Source organism: Epinephelus lanceolatus, chromosome 12 (genome assembly GCF_041903045.1).
Source record: "Epinephelus lanceolatus isolate andai-2023 chromosome 12, ASM4190304v1, whole genome shotgun sequence".
In the NCBI taxonomy this organism is placed as follows: domain Eukaryota; kingdom Metazoa; phylum Chordata; class Actinopteri; order Perciformes; family Serranidae; genus Epinephelus; species Epinephelus lanceolatus.
Genome location: NC_135745.1, coordinates 41,299,598 through 41,323,269, shown reverse-complemented (window position 1 = coordinate 41,323,269; position 23,672 = coordinate 41,299,598). Strand labels below are relative to the sequence as shown.

At 41.1% G+C, this 23,672-nt stretch overlaps 1 protein-coding gene across 1 annotated transcript in view; it reads left to right on the top strand.

Moving 5' to 3' along the window:
• The window catches only part of kcnq3 (potassium voltage-gated channel, KQT-like subfamily, member 3), a 210,234-nt gene extending 193,636 nt beyond the window's left edge, over positions 1 to 16,598 (top strand). Inside the window, exon 16 of the mRNA XM_033649653.2 lies at positions 988 to 16,598. Within this exon, the coding sequence (XP_033505544.1) occupies positions 988 to 1,680 (693 nt within the window). The 3' untranslated portion in view covers positions 1,681 to 16,598. The remainder of the gene's footprint in view (positions 1 to 987) is intronic.
• Positions 16,599 to 23,672: the final 7,074 nt, after the last annotated feature.

The following is a 23,672-nucleotide window of genomic DNA, read 5'->3' as shown; positions in this document are numbered from 1 at the left end:
AACCATGACCAGTGGATTCAATCACAAAGGCAGTAATTTGTAAGGTACTTTCATGAAGACATCGAATTTGATGAGCTTCGACACTAATTTGCACTGTTGACCAATTGCAAACTTGACAGTCCTGACCTTTTAAGGTTCTGAGACCCTGAGAGTCCAAAATAGAGGAAGGTATGGTAGCCTATTAGTTGCACCTCACAATCCCCAGGAAGTCCCTGCTTCAAGCATCCTTTGAAATAAGTTTGCACATCTCTGTACCATTAAGTCTCGTTGTGTTGCTTTCTGTTGTGACCAAACGAGGGATGTCAACAGTAAAACCATTGACAATATTTCTGACTGGTTACACATGTCGATTTATAGGTTACTTTAGCTGCTCCTCAGTTAACTGCACTGTGCACCACCTGGGTTTGGTGGGAGGTAGCTAGTGGCAGTGCTCATGTAGCCATTACTGCCAGTAATGCAGTCCCAACCCAACAGTGTTAATGTGGAAACATTGTGACCACCCTCCGGTCTCCCCCCAGCTCATCCCAATGAGTAAGCAGCTCAGTTTTGAGAGCACCACTAGCAAGCTAACGTTGGCTCCCTCCAAGGTGGTGTTCATTGCAGAGTGGCCAAGAAACCTGTGGAAACCGGAGGTTGGGCAGTTAACACAGCTAGTCAGCTGACAGAAAATAAAATAAAAGGCAAAACATTAAAATTTCATCAGCTCTAATTACCTCTTCTCTAACCACACTGGACCAAAAGGGAAGGCCTCTTCCATTTAGTAACAGGTCAATGGGTGTTGGCCTTTTAGAAAGCCAGATTACCCAAAACTGACCAACCCCAAGTGTGACCTTACCACTGACAGCAGATACATTTACACAGTACCCATGACTGTAAGAGGCTTGTTAGTTTATTAGCAGTTCTAACTCACCCTGACTCAGCAAATGTTTTTACTAGGAACAGCTGATCATGAGTCTGTGCTGCTGGTGTAACATGTCTCTGTCTCAGGTGGAGGACATGGAGAAGAAGCTAGACTTCCTGGTGGACATGCACATCCAGCACACTGAGCATCTGCAGGTAGACTCTGCCGGCGCCGCCCACATGACCCTGGAGGCCTGCGACCCTACGGGGAATGGTGAGATCCGGCGGGTTTTCTTCAACTACGCTGAGGCGTTCCCGCACATGTCGTACCAGATGCCTGTAAGCAAAGTGAATCTGTATTATGGCAGAGGAAGAGGAGGTGGAGAGGGGTTGGCTGGTGGAAGTCACGTCCCTCCAGACCATCAACCCCCAGCGTCACACCTCCACCAACGCCACCCTCCAGCTGCCATTCCCACCTACACCGAGCGTCCCACAGTGTTGCCCATCAGCTCCCTGCAGGACTTGTCAACAGGGCCGGGCAGGACCACAGGGGGGCGGGGGGGCGACTCGCCGCTTTCCCTACTATCGGTGAACCACGAGGAGCTGGAGCGCTCGCCGAGCGGGTTCAGCATCTCTGGGGAGCGGGAGGAAGGGGGGGAATTTTCAATGGGGGCCGGGATGGCAGCCGGGGACGCCAGCTGGACGAGACCCAGACCGAGCTACCTGGCAGAGGGGGAGACAGACACGGACACAGACCCCTTTACACCCAGTGGGGGGCCCCTGCCACTCTCCTCCACGGGAGAGGGATTTGGTGATGCTGTGTGGAATACGCCGCCTTGAGAGGTGTTCATGTGACCACACAGAAATCCACAACTCTGAGTTAAGACCTTAAATCCAACCCACGCCTCTAAACCCAAATCAGTTTGGGTCAAAGCCGCACCTCTGGACCAAACCATTTGGAGGAAAGGTGGGTCTAATCTGCCTAGATGCTGCAAGGTCATGAGCGAGGTCATCGACCTTCAGAGGCCAACGCCAATCTCACCAACCGTCCAGACAGAGAGCCATGGCATTGAGACTGCCCAGAAAAAAAGGGAAAACAGACAGTTTGTAAAGTAAAACTCTGTACAGCGCACTCTTCGCAAAAATTTAGCTAAAATAAAAAAGAACATTAATATACATACTATATACACCCAAAAGCTTTATCGCTGCAAAGCCAACCGCACTGCATGTAACGCATGCGATTTTTAGTGTAGACACTGCAAAGTTCAGGATATCAGGAAACGGAAAAAGCGATTGAATGGATACATATACTTGCTATGCCATTTTGTAACACTTATTTTTTTATATGAATACATTTTCATCGTTTTTTGCATGGTTTGCATGATAATGCACCATTGGAGGGTGACGGTTGGAGGGTGATAATGGAACCAAAAGTCTCCTGTCTCTTTGTTTTGTATGTGTGATGAGTATGTGTGGATGAGTGTGTGAAAAAGGTTGTGAATGAGAGAGAGAAAGAGGGACTTGGGTAACAAAACACTGGTTAGTTGCTGGCAGTCGTGTTTCACCACTTTTTGCTTTTCTCACGTTGTGCTGTAAATCCTCCGAGGATCAGTTCTGTTCCAAACCAGAACCTCTGATCCCATCACTTTGTCTTCACACCACTGTGCTCTTGAGTTGTATGTCACCACGTTATGCATACAAACTTTCCAGTTCAAAAGAAGTTAACAATTTAACAGAATTTGAAACACTAAATCTCTGCTGCTTTGTTGGCACATGAATTCAGGGATATAAACCACCTGTGTGTCTGCGTCTGACTTCAGTTTATCACTGCTTAAAGAGAATATTACCTAAATGATTTACATTTGTTAAAGCAAAAGACAGTCGCTAAAACACTAATAGGTACCTACATAGAGGAAAAAGTTTTAAATTAAACACTGATTATTTTACTTTATCACACAGTGTTTTACGTGCCGAACTCCACCACCTGGCACCTGAGTACAATAACACAACCATTTAAAGAATCTGAGTTTAAACATATAGTTGAAAATTGGCCCAAAACAGCTGTAATTCTATTACTGCAGATAAAATGTTGTTGCATGATGCATACAAAGCCAAGGTCTCACTTAAAGTTTGTTGTCAAAAGGTAAAGTAAGATAAACTTAGGTATTTTTTTACCTGGACCCTATTTTCCCATGTGTTTGTGTCTAAGTGACAAATGGGAACAAACATTTTTTAAATTGGTCTAGTATTGAGGAGAAACCAAACTTGACTGGCAGCAATGTAACCACTTGGGGCAGTTGTGCATCGTCAATTTACGTCCAATAAAAGTACTTGTTTTGGCTAGCGACAGGCTCAGATTGTTATTTTAAGTGTCTGACAACATTATGGAAACGATCCCTGCAGAGATAGACCTTTTTGTTACAGAGTAAGATTCTTTTTGTTTAACCAGAAACAGCCCCAAAAGCACCATCACCCAACCCACCAGACTCTATTTAAATGAACATTAATTTAATCATCATACAACACACTTCATTTGAAGTCTTTAGAAAGTAATAAAATCACAAAAGCTGTCTTGGTTCTTCTTTCCACTGTTCCAACAATCACCAACTGTGGTTTGGTTGAAATAAACCCTTAATTCACCCAGTTAGATGTGAACATATGCTGGTTCTGTACATGCTAAAATTACTGTTTATTTAAATGGAGTCTGGTGGGTTTGGCAGTGGTGATTTCAGGGCTGTTTCTGATCTGTCTCTGTAAAGATCTTTTCCATAATGTTAACAGACACAATCTGAACTTGTCAGTAGCAGTAACAGGCACTTTTAAGCCCCTTACCCACTGGACAAAAACTCACCAACACCTGCTCTCTATTGATTTTTAATCTGTTGTCTGGCCCATCCGTGACATTGAATGTGACACAAGAAGAAATTAAAAATAAAACAGAAAGGAGCTGTGTATATGACTCTGGTTTATTATCAGTGGGAAAGTAGTTTATGGCCTGTACGGGGTTTCCTGCATTTACAAAACCTGCACACATGGGCTAATTTTGGTGGGAAAAAGGGCATTAATGGGTGTTAAGTGACAGTGCGCAATTTCCCCAAGTGATTACATTGCAGCCTGTTTTGTGGAAAAATTTTTTTTCTAATTAGTCTCTACAAAAAAAAAGGTCCACGTTGAAACATACCAAAGTTTACTGTTAAGAGCTTGAATATCAGAATAATGACAAAAAAAGGTCAAACTTTAGATGGAATTTCTACAGCAAAGGTCATCCACTCATCTAAGAGAGCTGGAATAAATGTGTCCATGAGCCAGTGTTTACAACACAGCTCAACATCTCCAAAGATCAGCATCAGATACCGAAAATCAGTTATAGACGTTTGATTATAAACAGAATCTGTTTACAAAACTGACTTCACGTACTTTTCTGTCCAATAACAAATCTTTTTAATAATGCAGCTTAAAAACACTCATCTTCATAATGTGCTTTTTTATCGAAATTTCTTCACAACAAACACAAATTACTGTATCGTCCACGGCTGCACTGCGAGCAACTCAAATGTCCAGTTATGAACACAAACTCACGCTGTAAGCAACAACACCACATACTGAAAAGACTGGGGAGACGTGTAGAAATACCAGTAAGCTATTGGCTGACGAGGCAGAGCTTTCTGATGATACAGACGCCGAAACGAGACGAGTCTGAGCACCACAAAAAGAGCTTTACAGCAGATCACATATAGGCCTAAACAGCATTTACTACTTTAGATTTAGAGCCACAATGATACTGAATGTAATATTTGACAACCAACTATATCTACACACGGATTATTACACAGTTATAGCATGTTACAGCACCTTCAGAGTCCGATTTTAAGAGGGGCCTCCACACCGGGCTTCAACAGTGGTTTACGGGAACCTGCTCAGAGTGCGGTCACATCTGCTGTGTGTTTAGTTTAATCATCAGGAAAGTGGAGTTTTGTACTGGTTTGTCTAAGTTAAAGCCAGAGGTCTGTAACAGTAAGTTAAATGGTCATTCAGCCAACAACAACCGGAGAAAACCACAGTGATGAGTACAAACCAGTCGTGTTGCAACGTCTTTAAACTGCTGTTGGTGTCCTTTGTGAAACCAAAAGACAGCACTGAGTTATTTTAACTTAGAAACTTGCATCAGATTTGTAACGCAAGTTAACTTACGTATGTAACTTAAAGGAATACTTTGCCCTCAGAATGACCTCTAGTATTTTAGTTTCTCTGTACATAACCTTGAATTAATGAATAACATGTCTTCCTCGCAGGCCTGCACAACCTGGTCTCACTCCAAAGTCTCGTCGAATACTGGAGCTTGGGCAGTGGCTACGTCAGACACCAATGAAAAAAAGTCCTTTCATGTCAGCATGATATGCAGCCGGTCGCCTTTATTGTGTAACAGCACCTGGCGGCTTCAGGGGGAAATGCAGCAACACAAAGATGTAAGTTAAGGGGTCGAAAGTCAGAGTAGGGCAGGTGGGAGGGGCGGTGGATTGAACCAACAACCACCGGCTTTAACCCAGGAGGCTGGTATTTGCTTCCCGTGTGATTGTAAAGCCTAACCCTGTTCATTGTTTACCTAAACCCAATCCAAGTTTCAACAACAAATGTGCATGGTAACATTTTAGCCAACACATGCACGCGGTATGGTTTAGGCAACAAAAGCACATGGTTAGGTGTAGGAAAGAAGAACAGGGTCGTGGTTGTTGGACCCATCCACTTTCGTCCCCTAACTTGCATTGCTGTCTGGTTGTGTTTCCCCCGAACACTGCCAGGCACCGTTACAGAATAAGGGCAACATCATGCTGACTTGAGGACGGCTTTTTCCACAGTGTCTGACGCCAGAAGTCACTGAAGAAGCGGTGGTATTCGAAAACTTTGGAATGAGACCGAGTTGATAAATGAGACTTGGATTATACTGCACAAGTTGTGTGAGAGTTTGTAAACAGATTTTTTGATAAAGTTTTGCTGCTGTTAAACGCGGTCCCCAGTGACTTCAGGTCATGAAGAATGTTTGCCTTTTTTGGATTCTTCGTTCACCATGGAGGCATACAAAAAAAAATGAATTCAACAACCTATTCTGTCATTTAGGTATGAGGAAGCATTGAGTGTTCCTTCAAAATAGATGTTGGTTTGTAAGAGGAAATCTTAAATGACCCAGCATCATTTAAGTGGGATAACACGCAACAAGATGTCCTGATTTACAAATATAACTGGAAGAGGCGGTGACGAAGAATGTTGACATTAGCTATGTTTCCATCCAAAAGTGATTCGAATCATTGGGAAATGCGCATTAAAAGAAATACAAATCCTGTGTGCTTCCATTAAATGTACGGACTTTGGTGAAAACTACGAACTCGTGCAAGTTTTCTGCAGAAAAACAAACAAACCAAAACAAGTCTCGCATTCTTCTTTTTCTACGTTTTCAGGCGGTTGGCAACCAGCTTGCAAATGCATTACCGCCTTCCCGACCCGGAGTGTGGATATCACCATGGAGAGAGGTGCGCTGCGTCAGACTTAATTCGAACATAACTGTTTCCATCCCCCATTTTGCGAATCAGCATTTTTTCGAATCAACCAAAACCCGGCTAAAGCGAGCGTATTTTAGTTTGTGCAAATCAGGGGATTTTAATTCGAATTTTGGCGTTTCCATCATAATTTTCCGATGCGATACTTCTAGATGCACATCTAAACAGGCTGATGGAAACATGGCTACTGTTCTTTTGTATTTCAGGACATACTGTAAATTATCACCTTCTTTTATTATCACCCCAACTTATCGCAGGCAAAGAGAGAAACTGTTCAAACCAAGCAGAAAACTCTGGTGCTACAAATAAAGCCAAAAACTGCAGTTCGCTGACTGTTCACTTGAGGCCGGCTCCTGGAGCCAGTCGATCCCCACCGACCCTCCATGTTAAAATGCCCAACTTTACAGCAGAAATAAACATGTTTAGAGCCTGGTCCCAAACAACGGTTTTGAACTCTATACCTTCTTTTGGTTTATTAAAGTTATAGCAAAATTAAGGGCGGGCCAGTTTGAGCAACAAGCTGTGCCGATAGTGTCCTCCATTAGTGGTTCTCGACTGGTGGGTCACAGTCCAAAAGTGGGTTGCAGGTTCATTCTGAATGGACGGCAAGTGACGCGCAAATGTGTCAAGATTGTAAAAATCACACTTTATTTTTTATTACAGTGAATTTCCAACACAGAGGTTTTCCTACTGAGTGAGTGACTAACGGTCAGCCACTTGACAGAGACAGCAAACTAGCTCGACGTCATGGTCAAGTATGACGCTGAATGTATAAAACTGAGGAAGGTACGACTAACATGAAATCTGGACCATGTAGCTGGACGAGTTGAGAACAACCGTCCTCGGTGGCGACGGCCAAAATACCAAACTTGAGTTATCAAAACAGGAGTCCACAAACCATTGGGTGACGTCACGCTAGCTACGTCCATTATTTTTACAGTCAGAGGTTGAAACCATCTATTTTTAAAGTCATTTTAAGAGATCATTGGGTCATGGTTACGTGCCGTTGCCATTAGGGCTAATCTAAAAGTATCGTGTTAAATGATTTTAACGGGATACTTTACCCATGGCTGCGGCTGGTGATCGTTGCCCTGTAATGGTGCCTGCTGAATGGGTTCTACCACAAAGAACAATGCAGAGTGGTTTGATAAAACATCTCAATTTAATCACAAATTTATTTGACTTTATCTGAATTGTCTGAATGTGGCAAACTCCACCCGCCTTGTGCATCAAGTAGGTTTAAACAAGCACGCAGATTGAAGCCCAGTGTGGACGCAGCTACAGTCTGTGAGATGAACGAGGTGAACCAACACGTATTATTATTATTATTATCTATTTATCTTATTGTATTACAGTTACTATTACTTACCTTCTGCTACTGAAGCCCATTCAATTATATATTATAAAAATCAATTATCTTGCAATGCGGACACAAATTGTCACCACATATAGATATAACATGATGATATATCCCTGTAGACACTCATTCATCGTGCCTCTGAAGCAAGAAACATCACTCAGAATGGCTCCACATCGTCATTCTGTATTTAGTGTTTCAGTGCCACTCCATCTCACCACACACCAAACACACCACACAGGATTTTATGAATGTGAACTCTGTTTCCTTCCGTAGTGATCTGTCTTTTTTTAAAACTAGCACACCGTGCAGTCTTGCTTTTGTAAAATGCTGTTTTGTAGCTTGTTGATGCTTTTGGCTCATTCACTGAACATGATTTCAGCTGCACAGAAATGTAAAGGTTGCAATGTTTCACTTCTCGTTTGTTTCTTTTATTTTATATCAAATCAATGTTTAACTGTTGCGTCCGTTCACAGCGGATTTGCTCGTGTTTTAACGTCAGAAAGAACTCACTCTCCGAACTCACTGAACACCAGTGTTTTTGTTGCCTCGCACATCAAGTTCCATTTACAGGAAAATACAAAATTGCTTCCAGTTGGAATTTAAACTCTTATTGCTTCCTTTCTAAATTAACATGCATGTATCAGTTTGAGAACATCAATGGAAATAACAATACAGCAGCATTGGTATATTTGTATTTACACCGGCAAATTACTGTTAAATTTAACATTCTATATTGTGAATTGTTAAAACTTTACAAATTGTCTTCCAAGACACCAAGATACACTGGGGAAAAAGTGATGCTAGCAAACACTGAAAATGTTTTTCAATTATAATTTATTACTCAAATAAACCTGAAGTTTTTCTCCTCAGGAATTCAGACACTATTAATGAGTTGATGTGCACAATAAATAAATATTTTTAATCTGCCATTAGTGTTACATTATTTTACTTGTTTTCAATTAACTTGATAAATTGATTTTTGTTTCATGTCTGGAAATTCCTTCCAATAATGGAAACTTTTGGAGAAGAAAAAGATGGAAAATGAGAATAAATTACTTTTTAATTTTGTTTTATTTTATTTGCAGTTTGCAGTGTGCACAAATTATTCCCTCAATATTTCAAGTATTCCAAGTGCTAGCATTACTTTTTACAGTGCGAAAACATTTTACTGTTATTTTCTTGTGAAGGCTCTGTACGAGTTGTGAGCACACTCCACTGTCTGTTTTTGCAAACATTCTCCAGTGATGACCTCACATCAAACCTCTCCACTAGATCATCACCCTGTCACAGCGCTTCATTATATTAATATTTCTGGCTTTTGAGGAGTTTAGACTGTTGGTCAGAGAATATGAAAGGTTTAATGGACTGCATTTATTAGGTGTCTTTCTAGTCTTAGCGACGGCTCAAAGCACCTTGTGACACAGACACGATTCAACCATTCACACACAGCTGGTCGTGGCTACCACACATCTGCTCATCAGATAAACATAGATATTCACAAACCAATGCTGCAGCCATCAGGAGAAATTTTGGGTTCAGTATCTTGACAAATGACACTCAACGACATGTAGACTGTAAGGGCCAGGGTTCAATCCACCGACTATCTGGTTGGTCCGCTCGACTTCCTGAGTCACAGCCACCCCTGCTTCAGTAGTTCTGACAGTAACAACCATAATATACAACAAAAATACTGACTTTTCTCCTCTAGTAAGTTTTTGTCATTTGTCCAGGCCGCTAAAATATGTGCTTGACTTTCTTTAGTTCTTTCCTCCTGTTGTTTGGTGCTGAGCAGGCAGCACACACTGTATTTAGTATATTAATTTAGTATATTAAATTTAGTGTATTATAAAGGGATTCAGTTGTGAAGTCTTTGTGCAGCTGGAGAACCAACATCAGTAGCTAGTTTGTTTTGTTATCAAGCTAACGTTAGCTAATGTGCTAAAAAGTTAGAGTTCCAGAGAAACCCAATATTCCTCTTAAAGGGATAGTGCACCCAAAAATGAAAATTCAGCCATTATCTACTCACCCATATGCCGAGGGAGGCTCAGGTGACGTTTTAGAGTCCTCATATCCCTTGCGGAGATCCAAGGGGAGAGGAGGTAGCAACACAACTCCACCTAATGCAGGCTGACGGCGCCCCAGATTCAAACGCCCAAAAACACATAATTAGGCCTGTTTCCACTGAATAAGTTCCTGGTACTATTTGGGGGGCAGGAACTACTACAGGAACGTCCTCTTGCTCGGCCCTCTCAACCGCTGTGTCTCCATTGAGAGAGCGGAGTAGGAGGAAGGTTCCTGTAAAGTTACCGGGCTCTGGATGTGACGTAATCGTTGCGCGACCATTTTGACCGGGGCGATGTAGGGACGTAGTTAGCTGTTAGCCGTTAGCGGTGTCTGTATTAACTCAATCAACGGTCCGTGAATTTTTTTTTTTTTTCCAGTGGATGTCTTAGTTACAACATGATTGAGCTACTTGGAGTAGTTTCATGTCGTATCCGACAACGGGGGGCTTTTAACAGATGACGTCCTGATGTTAGCTTTACTGCTGCTGTTAGCTGTCCCTGTCAGCTGATGCTTTCTAGACATCGTGATTTCCCAAAACTGAATAAATACCACACATAGCAACACAAAACTGCTTTGCTAGCTCAATCATGTTGTAACTAAGATATCTGCTGGAAAAACTATTTTTTTCACAGACTGTTTGAGTTAATGAGTTAATACAGACACCGCTAAGGCGATGCTAAATTGCAGATCAGAGGTAGAGCAGGTGGTCCACCAATTGGAGGATAAGGGATTCGATCCCCGGCTCCTCCATTCTGCATGTCTGAGACAGAGATACTGAACCCTAAGTTGCTCCCGATGGCTGTTCCATCAGTGTGTGAGTGTGTTTAAAAAAACAACAACTGAGTAGCAGGTGGCACCTTGTATGGTAGCCTTGGCCACCAGTGTATGTGTGTGTGAATGGGTGAATGTGTAAAAAAAAAAAAAAAAAGCGCTTTGAGTGGTGGGATGACTAGAATGGTGCCATACAAATGCAGGTCCATTTACCATTTATCATCTATACTGCCTGGATAAAATTTAACAGGCTGTTGCTAGTGTCCACTTGTACATCTGACACCAAACTGCCTTTGGTACCAACTCAGTCAGGTGACCAACAAATAAAACTGACAAAGTCAATGTAGCCCTTTACACTACATTGTAATCTGATTCTGTGCACTGATCCCTGAGCACGTACGCTCACTTATTCCCTCCACTTTTCCTTGTGAATCAATACTTTGTCTCCTAGATCTGCTGGAGGGGTTTTAATCAACCGATGAGGTCACTGAAGAGTTGAAGCATTTACAGTCCTGCTCCAGTAATTACTGTACTGATCATTTTATCCTCTTACTCTTCTGAATCAGCTGTGTGTCTGATAGACTGGTATGTTTCCTTAAGATGTCAGAAAAGGATCAAGAGTGACTCAAATGTCTATGTGATAACTTCAATGATGCCCATTCCCATCAGCACTGATAACATTAGTTGGCCGTGCACAGGCAAATTAGGGTTATCAGTTTGTACACAATTAAATAGAAAACAGCAAAGAATACTGTACAAACATGACTGACACTTTAGAGATTCTTGTGTCACCCTTCAGATTCAACTCCGTGGGCATCAATAAGTAACAATGAATTCCATCTTGTTTAACTGTTCATTCGACAATCAGCATTTTGCTGTTTTTCTTTTCACTGACATGTCTTTGGTCTTTTTGCAAAAGAATCTACTTTAACCAGTCATGCAGGAGTTTGTTCTCTCGTTTAAAAATCCTTATATGCCATTTTAGCATTTTACTACTAGTCAGTTTGGACCACAAAAAGTGCAGTAAATTCAGACAGAAATATTCAAATGACAAATTTTTATTGGACTATCTTTTGAATTGATGAACAATATTGTTCCCAGTGGTGCCTGGTGTTAATTTTCTCCCTTGATTTGGTAAGTTGGTCTTGTCCAAGACGTTCTCATACCAACTCGTCAAATACTGCCGCTTTTTCAGTGGGCCTACAAAATATGATGCGCTGGATACTCTCTTGCATCTCTCTTGCCGTACCCAAATTTGTCTATATCCCACATATTTTGAAAGGCTGAGTTCATGAGAGGAGTCAACAAGGAAGTAGTGCTCTTGTAAGGAGGCAGGTTGTGGTAGTGGATGAGTCACAAAAACGTTCCCCAGTGAACTTTAGACTTTGATTCATTTTAACGCACATCTTCACCACGTTTCTTGTCAAAAACCTAACCACAGTAACTTTACTTGTCTACATCTAGCCTCTGTAAGTTAACGTTAATTACGTGACTGTACATTAAGGGCATGATGTCATTCCTGGGGCACTAATTCGTAGGATATCATATGAACTGTTGGGTCTGCAGTTACATGGGATATCACACGCGCCGTTCTGTGAGAATTCATTGGTCTGTTTTGGACGTTGAGGGACGACGTCTGAATTTACGCCTGTTACATGAATTTGTGTCCTTTCAAAATAAATGTTTTCACAGGAAATGTACAGTTTCTGCTCGGTGTATACAAATGGTCTTTTTTAAAGTAAACTTAACAACAAAGGTTAAACACTTTTTTTCCTTAGGTTTAGCCAACTAAATTGCATGGTTACATTTAAGCAACAAAAGCATGTGGTTAGGTTTAGAAAAAAAACATAATGGTTTGGCTTTAAATTCACACAGGAAAACAACAGCCACCACCCCTCTCGCCCACCCTATATGGACTTTTTGTTAAATTACAGTAGCTGCCAGCAGCGTTACAAACTAACGCCGCCTAGTGCGTATCATACTGCCAAGAAGGGTGCCTCTGTGCGTCTGCGTCTTGCACTGACGTCCACTGACCAAGTGGCGTCATTTGACAAATTGGGTTCTTCCCTTCTGCCTCTGAAACTGATGCACCCAGTGTGTATCATACTGCCACGAAAGGGTGTCTTTGTGTTGATGTCTGAAGCTGACATCACTGACAAAGCAGCAGTATTTTATGAGTTGGGAATGAGAACGGGCTGAAATGTCACTGCTACAGTTCTAAACATCTTCTTAAATAAAGTACTCCCTAATTTGGTTGTGGCGCCCAAATGAGCCCCTAATCCTGCTTTTTTCTTTTTGTTTATTGGTGTTGTTTGAAACATGTACAAACTACACTAAGTTTCAGTGACGTTTTGATGTTCTAGCACAGTTTTTGGACACTGCATTGTAATCAGGGAGTTTATCTTGATGACTTCAAAAGACAGTTTACTACAATGACAATGTTTAGTTAATTTCACAGAGGACACACTGGTTTAACTGGTTGTACTTGTTGTAGCAGCCATTCACACTTATTCACACTAACACTTATCCTTCAGCAGTCTTGCAGGAAATTCTCTTCTGAATGTAGAAACAACACTCAAGAAGCTCGAAAACGCAGCAGTTTAGTGAACCTGCAGGGATAATAACGTACAAAAGGCTGAATACGCTTAACATTAATTTTAATCCTACATACAGTGTAACATGTTGGTTCTGTTGTTTTTTTATGAAATGAAAATCCTTCCCCTGTCTCTCAAAGCCAGAATCTGGTCCTTGTATGAAGCATGTATGTACTTAAAACAAGCGTTTTCCACACATTTCTGCCCTCTTACATGTGAATCTCAATGCGTGCGTCGACTTCCATGTGTGTCATTTATGTTTTCGACTCTTTGTGAGTGACCTCGTCTGTATGTGCATCGATTCTGAATGAAAAGGAGCACTTTATGGCATCCGTGTAGTCAAGAGGGCAACAGTGCTTGCTGTGATTCTTCTGTTCAGTATGGTTGTACTCACTGTAACTGCATACCAAGCAATGCACTGAACCACACATTCTACATAACCTGTAATTTTATGGACATCTTAATTGCTACGAATTATTTGTGCCTTGGCCTTTTACAGTATGGTTCTTTTCAATGTATTTTTTATTTATTTTTTATTCCGATCATGCTTTTCTTGCTATGGCTGTCAAACTGCAGCACAAAGCTGATGTAACATCTGTGTGGATGGCTGCATTTACACGGACAAAAAAACAACAACTATGAAATGTTTACATTTTACCATACATACATGATCTTTAGACTAATTATAAGACAGAACAAAACACATTTTCAAGTATATTTTCTCTCTTGTGATGGAGCTAGCAGTTTCCCCTAGCTCCCAATCTTTGTGCTGAGCTAGGCTAAACACGTTCTAGACCTAGTCTCTGTACTGCACACTATTTCCAGAAATGTTAGCATGTTGCCAACCTTACAAAGTAATTTGTCATGAAATCAAACAGGCTTTGGTTGTAAACCTTGCAACTAGCTGCCATGTGCAGATCCATGGGAGAACTTGGCTGTAGGCAAATAGTCTTTGCACAGACTTTGTCTGTGTGTAGAAGGTGTCCGATATCTGGGCGTGGCGAGTCTGTAGATCCATTCACGGTCAAATTCAGTTCCAAAATGCTAGCTAGCTGTAGTAACTTGTATGTTTACGTGACATCAGAGAAAATCGATTTATTGTGTCAGTCTGACTAAAACCGACTTTTCAGATACATCTAAACATGTTAGTCTGACTGAATCGTACTAAATTGAATTTATCAAAGTCGGACTAACACACCCAGACAATGCGAATGGGAGTCGATTTCCTCCTGCTAGGACATTTAACTGGACTACTGTCTACTACTGTCACGCAGTAAACAGGACCCAAACAGGCCAAGGCGCTCTGCACATGCTCCACAGTTTCCACCCCGGGCTTTGACCCTGAAGTCAAACATTAAATGTGTAACAGAAGAAGAAGCCAGTAACAACATGGAGAAATCTACATCCAGAGCTGTAAAGTTGTCCATCGTGGTACCAGTTTGACGCTAGCTAACTGTAGCTAACGCAACTGTCGATTGTTTGGTCTGTGACGTAATTGGTCAACTGGAAAAAGGTCCAATACGGACAAGCTGAAAGAGGGCATATCACCATCTATCGTAGAGGAGTCAGACATACTTTGATCAATTAATGGATTCCCCTCCCGTGCTTGTATACTGGAACAAGGACAGTAGTCCAGTTAAATGTCCTAGTCGAGCTTTAACTGTAGCTCCACTTGATTGTGCATGTGAACATACTGGTTGTTGGTTGCTTGTTAACATGGAAATGCTAGCTTCTATAAGCTAGACATGTTTACACATCATCTAAGTCAGATGTTTTAAGATGTTTCCATTAAGGTCACACACTCCTATGAGATTAGAAAATACAATATGATTTCATAGCAAGCTGAAGTCCTGTTGTCACTTTGGGCTAGCTGCTCTATACAGTGGTGTTACCTAACAAAACAAGGCCCGCAGGAAGTGCGCTGGACTTTAAAGCCAATAGAGTGGTGAAGGAATGAATCCCAAATGCAAAATTAGTTTGATTTCAGCACTCCTTGTTCCCTTGTTTCAAAGTCGGTGAGTTTTTTTGAATGAGTTTTTCGTTAGAAACCTGAAATAAGGTCTGTGACTAACACAAGCTGAAGAAACTTTCATGTTTTCTTCTGCGACATTAAATTTATCAGTGAATACTCCCCTCATGAATTTTGAAGCCTTTGAGTGTCTTAAAAAAGGCGGTTGCTAACAGGTGGCTAAAGGAAACGACAGAAGGTCATAACACCAAACACAGCTTTACAGCCTTGTTCTGGTGATGACATTAAGTCATGTGATTTTAGTGTAGTTTGTTTATAGCCTTACGTAATGGAAGTTAGCCTGCTCTAGTGCACCTGCTCTATGGGTCCAACAATGTGGAAGATCCAAGTATTTTTACACCGGCATGTCAAACCTTTTTGGCTTCACACACCACGGAGAAGCTTTCATTAGGATAATCGGAGCTCCACTTCCAACACTGCATCCAGTTCTCTTTATACATCCATGAATGGAACAACTAGCTTTTGTAACTCCGTGAATTTGAGTTTCTGTCACCAGGCTTTCATGACAAGTGTCTAGTTTAGCACTTGTTATAAACTTCCACTTGTGTCAGTGTGTGCATTGACAGTTTCTCCCTTTTCCATCGTCTACCCCACCTTTCTTAACTTCAAGGTTTTAGTCAACTGCTAAACAAAATGTTTGGCCCTCCAGTCCATTTTCATAGTTCACCATTAGACTTGTGTTGGACTTTCAAGATGGTGACATTTAACCCACATCAGTCTCAAGCAAATGTTTTTATTTGCATCATCACAAATGTCAGATGTTGAATGAGGTTTTCTACGTCTGGAACAAAACACAGTTCTCTATAGGAAAAATGTGCCAAATGCTACAAAGCTGAGGACAGTGTATAACCATAACTTCAACTGGCCAAAAACCTGCACAACATTAAAAATAGCACAAAATTAGCTGCACAGTTTCTATAAATGTTTTATTGATGGCTCAGTACAGAAGGACCTGTGGAGCTCCTCTGTGGCCTCCTACAGGGCGGGATTCATTTCACAACAAGATGTGAAGGAAAATATCAAGAGAACGATGTTCAAAATCAAATCTGCTGTTTCTTGTGTAAATGCAGCCATCACACTTTGAGTAACAAACTCTCTCTAAACACAGAGAGTGGATATTACAGACAGCTTTGTGTGAATTAACTGACAGCAGCTTTTTTGGGGTCAGAAAAAAAAAAGTTTTGATGTTCTTAGGTTTCATTTAAGGGAAGTTTGGACAACTTTACACTAGTGGCCTTCAGAGCTGTGCATCATTTTTCTCATTCCAGTTTGAAAAAAAAAACTTGCCATTTCTATTCTGTATTAGACCACTTTGAATATTTTGTTTTGATGATATAATATGCAAATGTATTCTTACTTGATTTTTTTATTTTTTGTCTTTTCAATTGCACCAGTTATTAATAAAGTATTGAATTGAAAATTGTACGAGTGATATGAATATGAGTTGAGCTGCAGTGTATGTGACCTTTACTCTAGTTCACCTATCAGACCAACATTTTGAGCTTTTGTAGCTTCAAGTTTAACAGATGAGGTTTGAACCTGACTGCAAACTGAGATAAAATTTAAAAAAATGTATAGTTTGTTTTAAACTTGTATTAGAACAGCTTTAGAAATATTTTTAGGTATAGAAGTCATAATATCTCAAACCCGCAGCAGCTATCATAACTGCAGACGACACAATCATGTTGACGCTGCAGTTTCATGGCTTTTACAGAGCTCAGCAGGTCTCGTGGAGAAAAAATAAACTAATTTGTGCAAATTAATCAATACTTTATGCAGCTAACATTATGTGTGCTCCTTAGAGCTGTCAAAATTGCTCAAAAATGACGTTTGAATATTCCTTCTAAAAATAACTCATTCGAACCATTTGAAATTTTTTTTTGGCATTATGTCCACAAGAGGGCAAACTAATACAAGGAAACATACTTGTATATGTGTTAATACAAGGAAACATAACTACTTGTAGGTATTTTTATTTCAACATAAACATCTTTGAAAACATTTACATACCTACACATTAAAACACATAAAACAATTATCTATAACATTATGTTATAAACAACCACGGACCTCTCGCTCGCCCCCCCCGACCTGTCAGGCCACACTGCCCGCGGAAGCGCTGCGACTAGCCTCGAAGCGTCTCGAAGCGAAGCCAGTTTCCTTTCGGTGCCCATGTTAACCGATTGTGTCATCCACACCAGCTGCGCCGTTCCACGCTGCTCCGTGGCCGCTCCCACCTCCCACTCGCAAAGAGGACAGCTATGGTGGTGTTTTTTTTCCCCTCCACAATCGAATATCAATTTTCACATTCGAAGGTCCATTTTTTTTTTCAAATTTGAATTTAAATTCGAATTTAGAATATTCGTTGACAGCCCTAGTGCTCCTCCCTTAGTGACTGTGGTAGCCGAACGCAACTGACAGAAAAATGACGGCATTGTACCTTTCTGCAAACCACAGAGACATTACATTTGTACGTAATTATATAGTGAATACATTGAAACTTTAAGTTTTAACAACGCTGTAGTTAACGTTGTTAGGTTTAGGAACAAAAACAACTTATGGTTAGGAAAAATGGGGTCCGCTCATAATTCCGACATCCCATTGTTCCGACCATGTTAAACCCATTGTTCCGTTGTTTCGAAATCTCATTTTTCATTGTTACAAAATAACTTTTTCATGGTTAAGGTCTGGTTAGGTTTAGGCACAAGAACTACTTGGTTAAGGTTAGGAAAAGATCATGGTTTGGGTTAAAATTATAACTTTCAACATCGTTTCTACTTCCTCAAAACAGGGCGACCGTTATCGTCATGGCAACAGTAACCAACACGACAAAACGGTCTCTTGCTGCTTTCCCTTGCTGCTTGCTTTTTCAACTTTTTGCATTGCAACATTGAGATTTCGGAACAACGGGACTTTGAAACAATTGGTTTAATATGGTCGGACCAATGGGATGGCGAAACATTGAGATTTCGGAACGATGGGTAATTTTCGGAATAATGGGATGTCGGAATTATGACATGGCAGCAGGAAAAATATGGATTTAGTGCCATCTAGTGGTGAGGACTGCAGATTGCTACCAGATGAAGCTTGAACTCGTGGTTAGAAAACCATCAGTGTTCATTGTTCAGGAGGGTTTTATCTTGAGCTGAATATTCCGCAGGGGTCTCTTCCTCTCTAAATAAACAAACAGATTGAGTGGTTAAAAGTGGTAAAAACATGTTTGTCCTTCCCTGTTTGGCACGTTGCAGACGGCCCCCTTTAATGGTACGTGCAAATGTGTGCTAAGCTTATAGGGTGCTTTCAGAGAATTGTCTTGAAGTTGTCTGAATCAGGGACTAATGTTGTTCCAAAGTTGTATAATTGCCTAGAGTTGGTTCGTGTTCTCATGGCAGCATTTACAAGAGGACCAGATCAAATGCCTTGTGTGAGAAAGCTGCTCTTGATTGGTCAGAATTTCCATGTGGGAAAAATCCAGGAAGTAAAGCAAACGTTGAAGAAGAGTACACTTGCAAGATAAATGTGACACTTTCTAATGTCACAATGGAGGGACAACTACGCAGGTTGATTTTAGCGCTGCTCATCGTGGACTATATTGCTGTCATTGTTCATTTTAGTCAAACCATACAGTTTGAAAACGAGGCGCGGCTCCAACTAGAAAACAATGTTTTGATGCATTGGATGTGCTGAATGTGCATATTAAGGCAGTACAGGAGGAGGTGCACATTAATAATCCTCCAGGACTGTAACATGCTCATGTTTAATCCAAACAATGCGTCATGTGACTGCAGTTGGTTCACATCCAGGTCTGAACACGTTCTCACCACAAACCTACCGCACCAGAGTTCCTTTGTAACCGGACCAAGACCACCTCTTCAAGAAGGTCTCGGCAAACCTTGGCAAACCAACTTGAGTTCAACTAAAACCAGACATTCAGGAGGGTCTTGCTGGGAGCCAAATTGTTCACAGAGGTCTCTTCCTCTCCAGAACAAACAGAGCAGGTGATTTAAGCCAATAAAAACACTGAATAAAACAGTTTGATGTTACAAATCAGTGTTTGATACAAGCAAGTGAATGTCCCTCTCTAGAGCCACTGTTTGGTTTGTCCATTCTGGGCTACTGTAGAAACATGGCAGCGAAACATGGCCCTTCAAAACACTCAGTTTTGCGAGGCACAATCCCCACGGGAAAACAGCGATGTCTTGATATTTCAACTGCTTGCTGTGGCACACTCCCTGCTGGAAAAAAGCAGTGGGTCAATAAAAAAATACCCTCAATAGGTGGGTAAAAAACCACCTGATGACCATCTTCCAATGACAAAGTCAGCTCAGATACTACGTCACTTTAGAGATGCAGAAATGCACAGTGCCATCATTTTGTCTGGCGACTGGGCTGTGTAACCACAGCAACCCTGCAGTTTTAGTTTCTTCTGCAGTAACACACAGATTCACTTTCCACCATGACATCTGTAAGGAAAAGTAGGTTTTCAGCCACAGTCAGTTGTATGAACTTATTAATGATTAAATGTTTGCCTTGTTTCTTTAAGTCTCTAATTTATATGCATTTAGGGACTTGTGTGCACATGGCTTTGCATTTTAAAACATTTTTTAACATTCTTTTTTGTGCTTTTTAAATTCAGAAACCATGCAAATACAATTTTTTCAATGTCTGTGAGGATTAATGAGCATTATGGAATGGAGGCCCACAGTGGGAACGCAGCCACAATGTATATATGTGCCAGTTAATTCTTGACTCCTTTAGTTCATTTCATTTCAGTTATGTTTTAGTTATTAGCTAAAAGTCAGTGTGTCTTTTCCTGAGGGCAGCTGTTCCCAGGCCCTCCGCAGCCCTGTTTCCTCCTCTGCCAATTACTGCTGTGTGCCTCAGTGTGTCTGCATGTGAATGCCAAGGCGACCAAAGTGCCCAGCAATCCCCCGTCATTAAAGACTCGCATTCACTCCTCTTATTCACTGATCTTCCCCACGGCTCGTATGTCACTCCAGCGGCTTATTACGGCCATTTACCCACACTGCAAGAAGTGTCCCTCTCCAACATGTCGCACCATTTTCTGATTAAAATAAACTGAAAGCTTCAATTGCCACAGCAGCAGCGTGTCCAGGTGAATCCAAAACACATTTTTTAGTCAAGCCATCTGATATCAGGCTACATAATAATTCAAACCCCAAATATCACTTCATGGTGTAATTATGGAAAACAAGCAGCTCAAACCTTATGAAAATGGCTCATTTTAAAATAATCTAACTTGTGAAATTCAAAACAAACTTTAGCTGAAAGTGACTTTTTAAAAGAGTTTACATACACAAAAAGACTTTAGGGAATTTTACAGTAATGCATTTAAAACATTTATAATATGTGGCATTTAAAAGCTTTAAATAAGGTTTAATTAAAATGTAGACATGTCTTCAAGTGTGGGTCAGAATGGGCGACGTAAACAAACAGCATGACTGCTAATGATTTCCAGAAAAATAGTAATAGTAATTGCTGCAATAGTAATAACGACACACTGCCCCTGAAGTCCTGAATAATGAACCAGCTGTGTATGTTTTGATAATCTTGAACTACTTGTTGGAATAAAGCCTTTGCAGAAATGTTTTAGGAACAAACAAACAAAAAAACACTGCAGAAAATGTTTTCAGAATGTTAGGGCGTAATGCTATAACAGTGTTATCAAAAACGTTTTAGGAAGGTTAGCACCAAACATTTTTAGGATGTTTTTTGCCCTATATTTAAGTACATTCTGGGAACTTGAAGAAACTTTCCACTGGAATCTAGGGATGAGTGAGTACACCATCATCTGTATCTGTGTCTCTATCTGTTCAACCAACTGAATTAACCTATGGCTAAGCCACGCCCCCCTCCACTCACTCGGACAAACTATCAACATTCAGTGAGCGGCGCTATGGCAGGTGTCACAGTACACGGCATTTCACAGGAGGCAATTGATGATTTTTGGAGACATAACGATCAGATGTCATTGAGAAGTAACCAAAAGGGCCTAAACTACGCATTGGAGGGATATATTCATCATTTTATTGTTGAGAAGGTCGATGAAAAGCTTAAATTACAAGCCAAAATGTACAGGTCACAGTGTACGCTTGTGAACCGCATCTGGTTGCCGTCGCCATCAAAGACAACAAGTTAAAGTGCCACTGAAGTTAAGGTTTTTGGCTCAGAATATGAGAAAAGGATAACGGCCTTTTTACCATCTTTACCAAGAGTGTCTCTCCGTTAGTTTGGTGCTACAGTATTTACACTGAATCATTCAGCATAACGTTTGCCAACCTTTGTTATCTCTGCCATTAAAGATAAGTTAATGAAGCTAAGCTCCAGAAGTTAACGTTAGCTTAACTAGAGCCCTTTGGACAACAGCTAACAATGATGTACGATCACCAAAGTACAAAACTAGAACAAAATAGGCTAATGAACTCCCAGCAAACAAGGTGACATGATGAACAACGCAGCTAGGAGCTAACGTTAGGCTAACTTTAGCTAACGTTAGCTAGAGATGTTAAAGATAACTTTATATTTCTTTCCAGCAAAGTGACAATATGTTGCCTCAAACACAATGTTGACTTACCTTAGAACAGATGTAGACATCATTGTTAATCTTATTCACGTTGAGTTGATGTTGTGGTCTAACGTTACCACACAACTTTATCCAAAGGAGACACTTTTCTCGGTTGAGATGTGGTTTAAAGTGTAAAAAATACACCTGGTCGCCCAGCCTCTCAGGATACCTTGTGTCAGAGTTGCATGTACCCCATGCACACCGTTTGACCATTTTCAAACTTCAAATCTCAGAAAAAGCTCATAAAACCGAACAAAACTGACTTTCTGTAATGCATTTCAATGGATGTCCAGGCAGAGAATGTCCCAGTGTATGGGGATGGCTATACGCACTGTGATTGGCTCATCGCGTTTGAGGGCGGGGCTTAGCCATAGGTCAATTGATGTATCTGTTATCGGAATGGGTGGAGCTCGTGCCAGAAGTGGGTGGGGTTTAAATCAAATGTGGGTAGGGCCTAATCAGAAGTTATATAGATTAAGCAGAAGTTGCAATATTTATTACCTATGAGAAAAGTATTTACAGAACAGCTTCAGATCGTTTTAATCGTCGTCGTCATCGTCGTCCTCCGCTTAACCGGGTCCGGGTCGCGGGGGCAGCAGCCTCAGCAAAGAAGCCCAGATAGTCCTCTCCCCTGCCACTTCTGTCAGCTCTTCCGCGGGAACCCCGAGGCGTTCCCAGGCCAGCCGGGTGATGTAGTCCCTCCAGCGTGTTCTGGGGCGGCCCCGAGGTCTCCTCCCGGTTGGACATGCCCGAAACACCTCCCAAGGGAGGCGTCCGGAAGGCATCCTTACCAGATGCCCGAACCACCTCAACTGGCTCCTCTCGATGTGGAGGAGCAGCGGCTCTACTCCGAGTCCCTCCCGGATGTCTGAGCTCCTCACCCTATCCCTAAGGCTGAGCCCAGCCGCCCTGCGGACATCGTTTTAATCAGGTGTGTTAAACATAGTGACCCTAATGAGGATTTTTCATTAACACAAGTACAAATGATGACATATTTTACTCGTGATGATACTTGAACTCATATTAAGTACATTTACCCACTGATTGAAATCTGTTTTATGGACTGTTTTTTCATTTTATTGTCTCATGGGTTTGGTATGGATGAATTTTATGTTTATATGTGGAATCTATATGTAAAAAAAAATACTAGTTAAAAAAAAAAAGCAAACAAATACAAAAAAAAAAAAATCACATTACATAACATGACATTTGTGTCAGTATGACAGTGAAATTAAAAGAAAGAAACATGGCAGGCACCTCTGTACTGGTCACTGGTTGGTAAGAGTTGGTGGGCGGGCCTTTCAGTCAGATGTCACTCAAAGGGCTGATCGGAGCAGCTGATTGGACAGCAGCCTCCTGAGACAAGGAAGTAAACAGACAGAAGCACAAGTGCAAAGAGAAATTCTTCCACCAGGTAAGAGCGAGAAAGGTACAAACTAAAACTGTCACTTCCATGTTTGGTGCACACAATGTTCAGTCAACAAGCTTCTTCAGCAGCTGTTTCCAGGCAGGCCTCAGGTTTTACTGTCAAAGAAGAAAACGTTGACACATCAATTTTCTTAATTTAACAAAACCTGAAGCTGTACTGATCCACTTCACCTCTAAGAGACAGGAACCATTATAATCTTTCACCACAGGCTGTAGTCATCATCTTTGTGTGTAAATAAATTCACATTTTGTCAAACTCTAGAACCTCACTCAGTTAAAGCCCTGTAGTGAAGTTTGTTAGACGTCTGCATTACATTTAAACATCCCACAGTATTTACATTACCATATTTCAGTGTGACACAGGTATCACATTAACTACATGTTGAAGTAAAGTTATTGACATACAATTACCAAAGCACTATTAACTGGGAACTGCATTTCCTCTTTA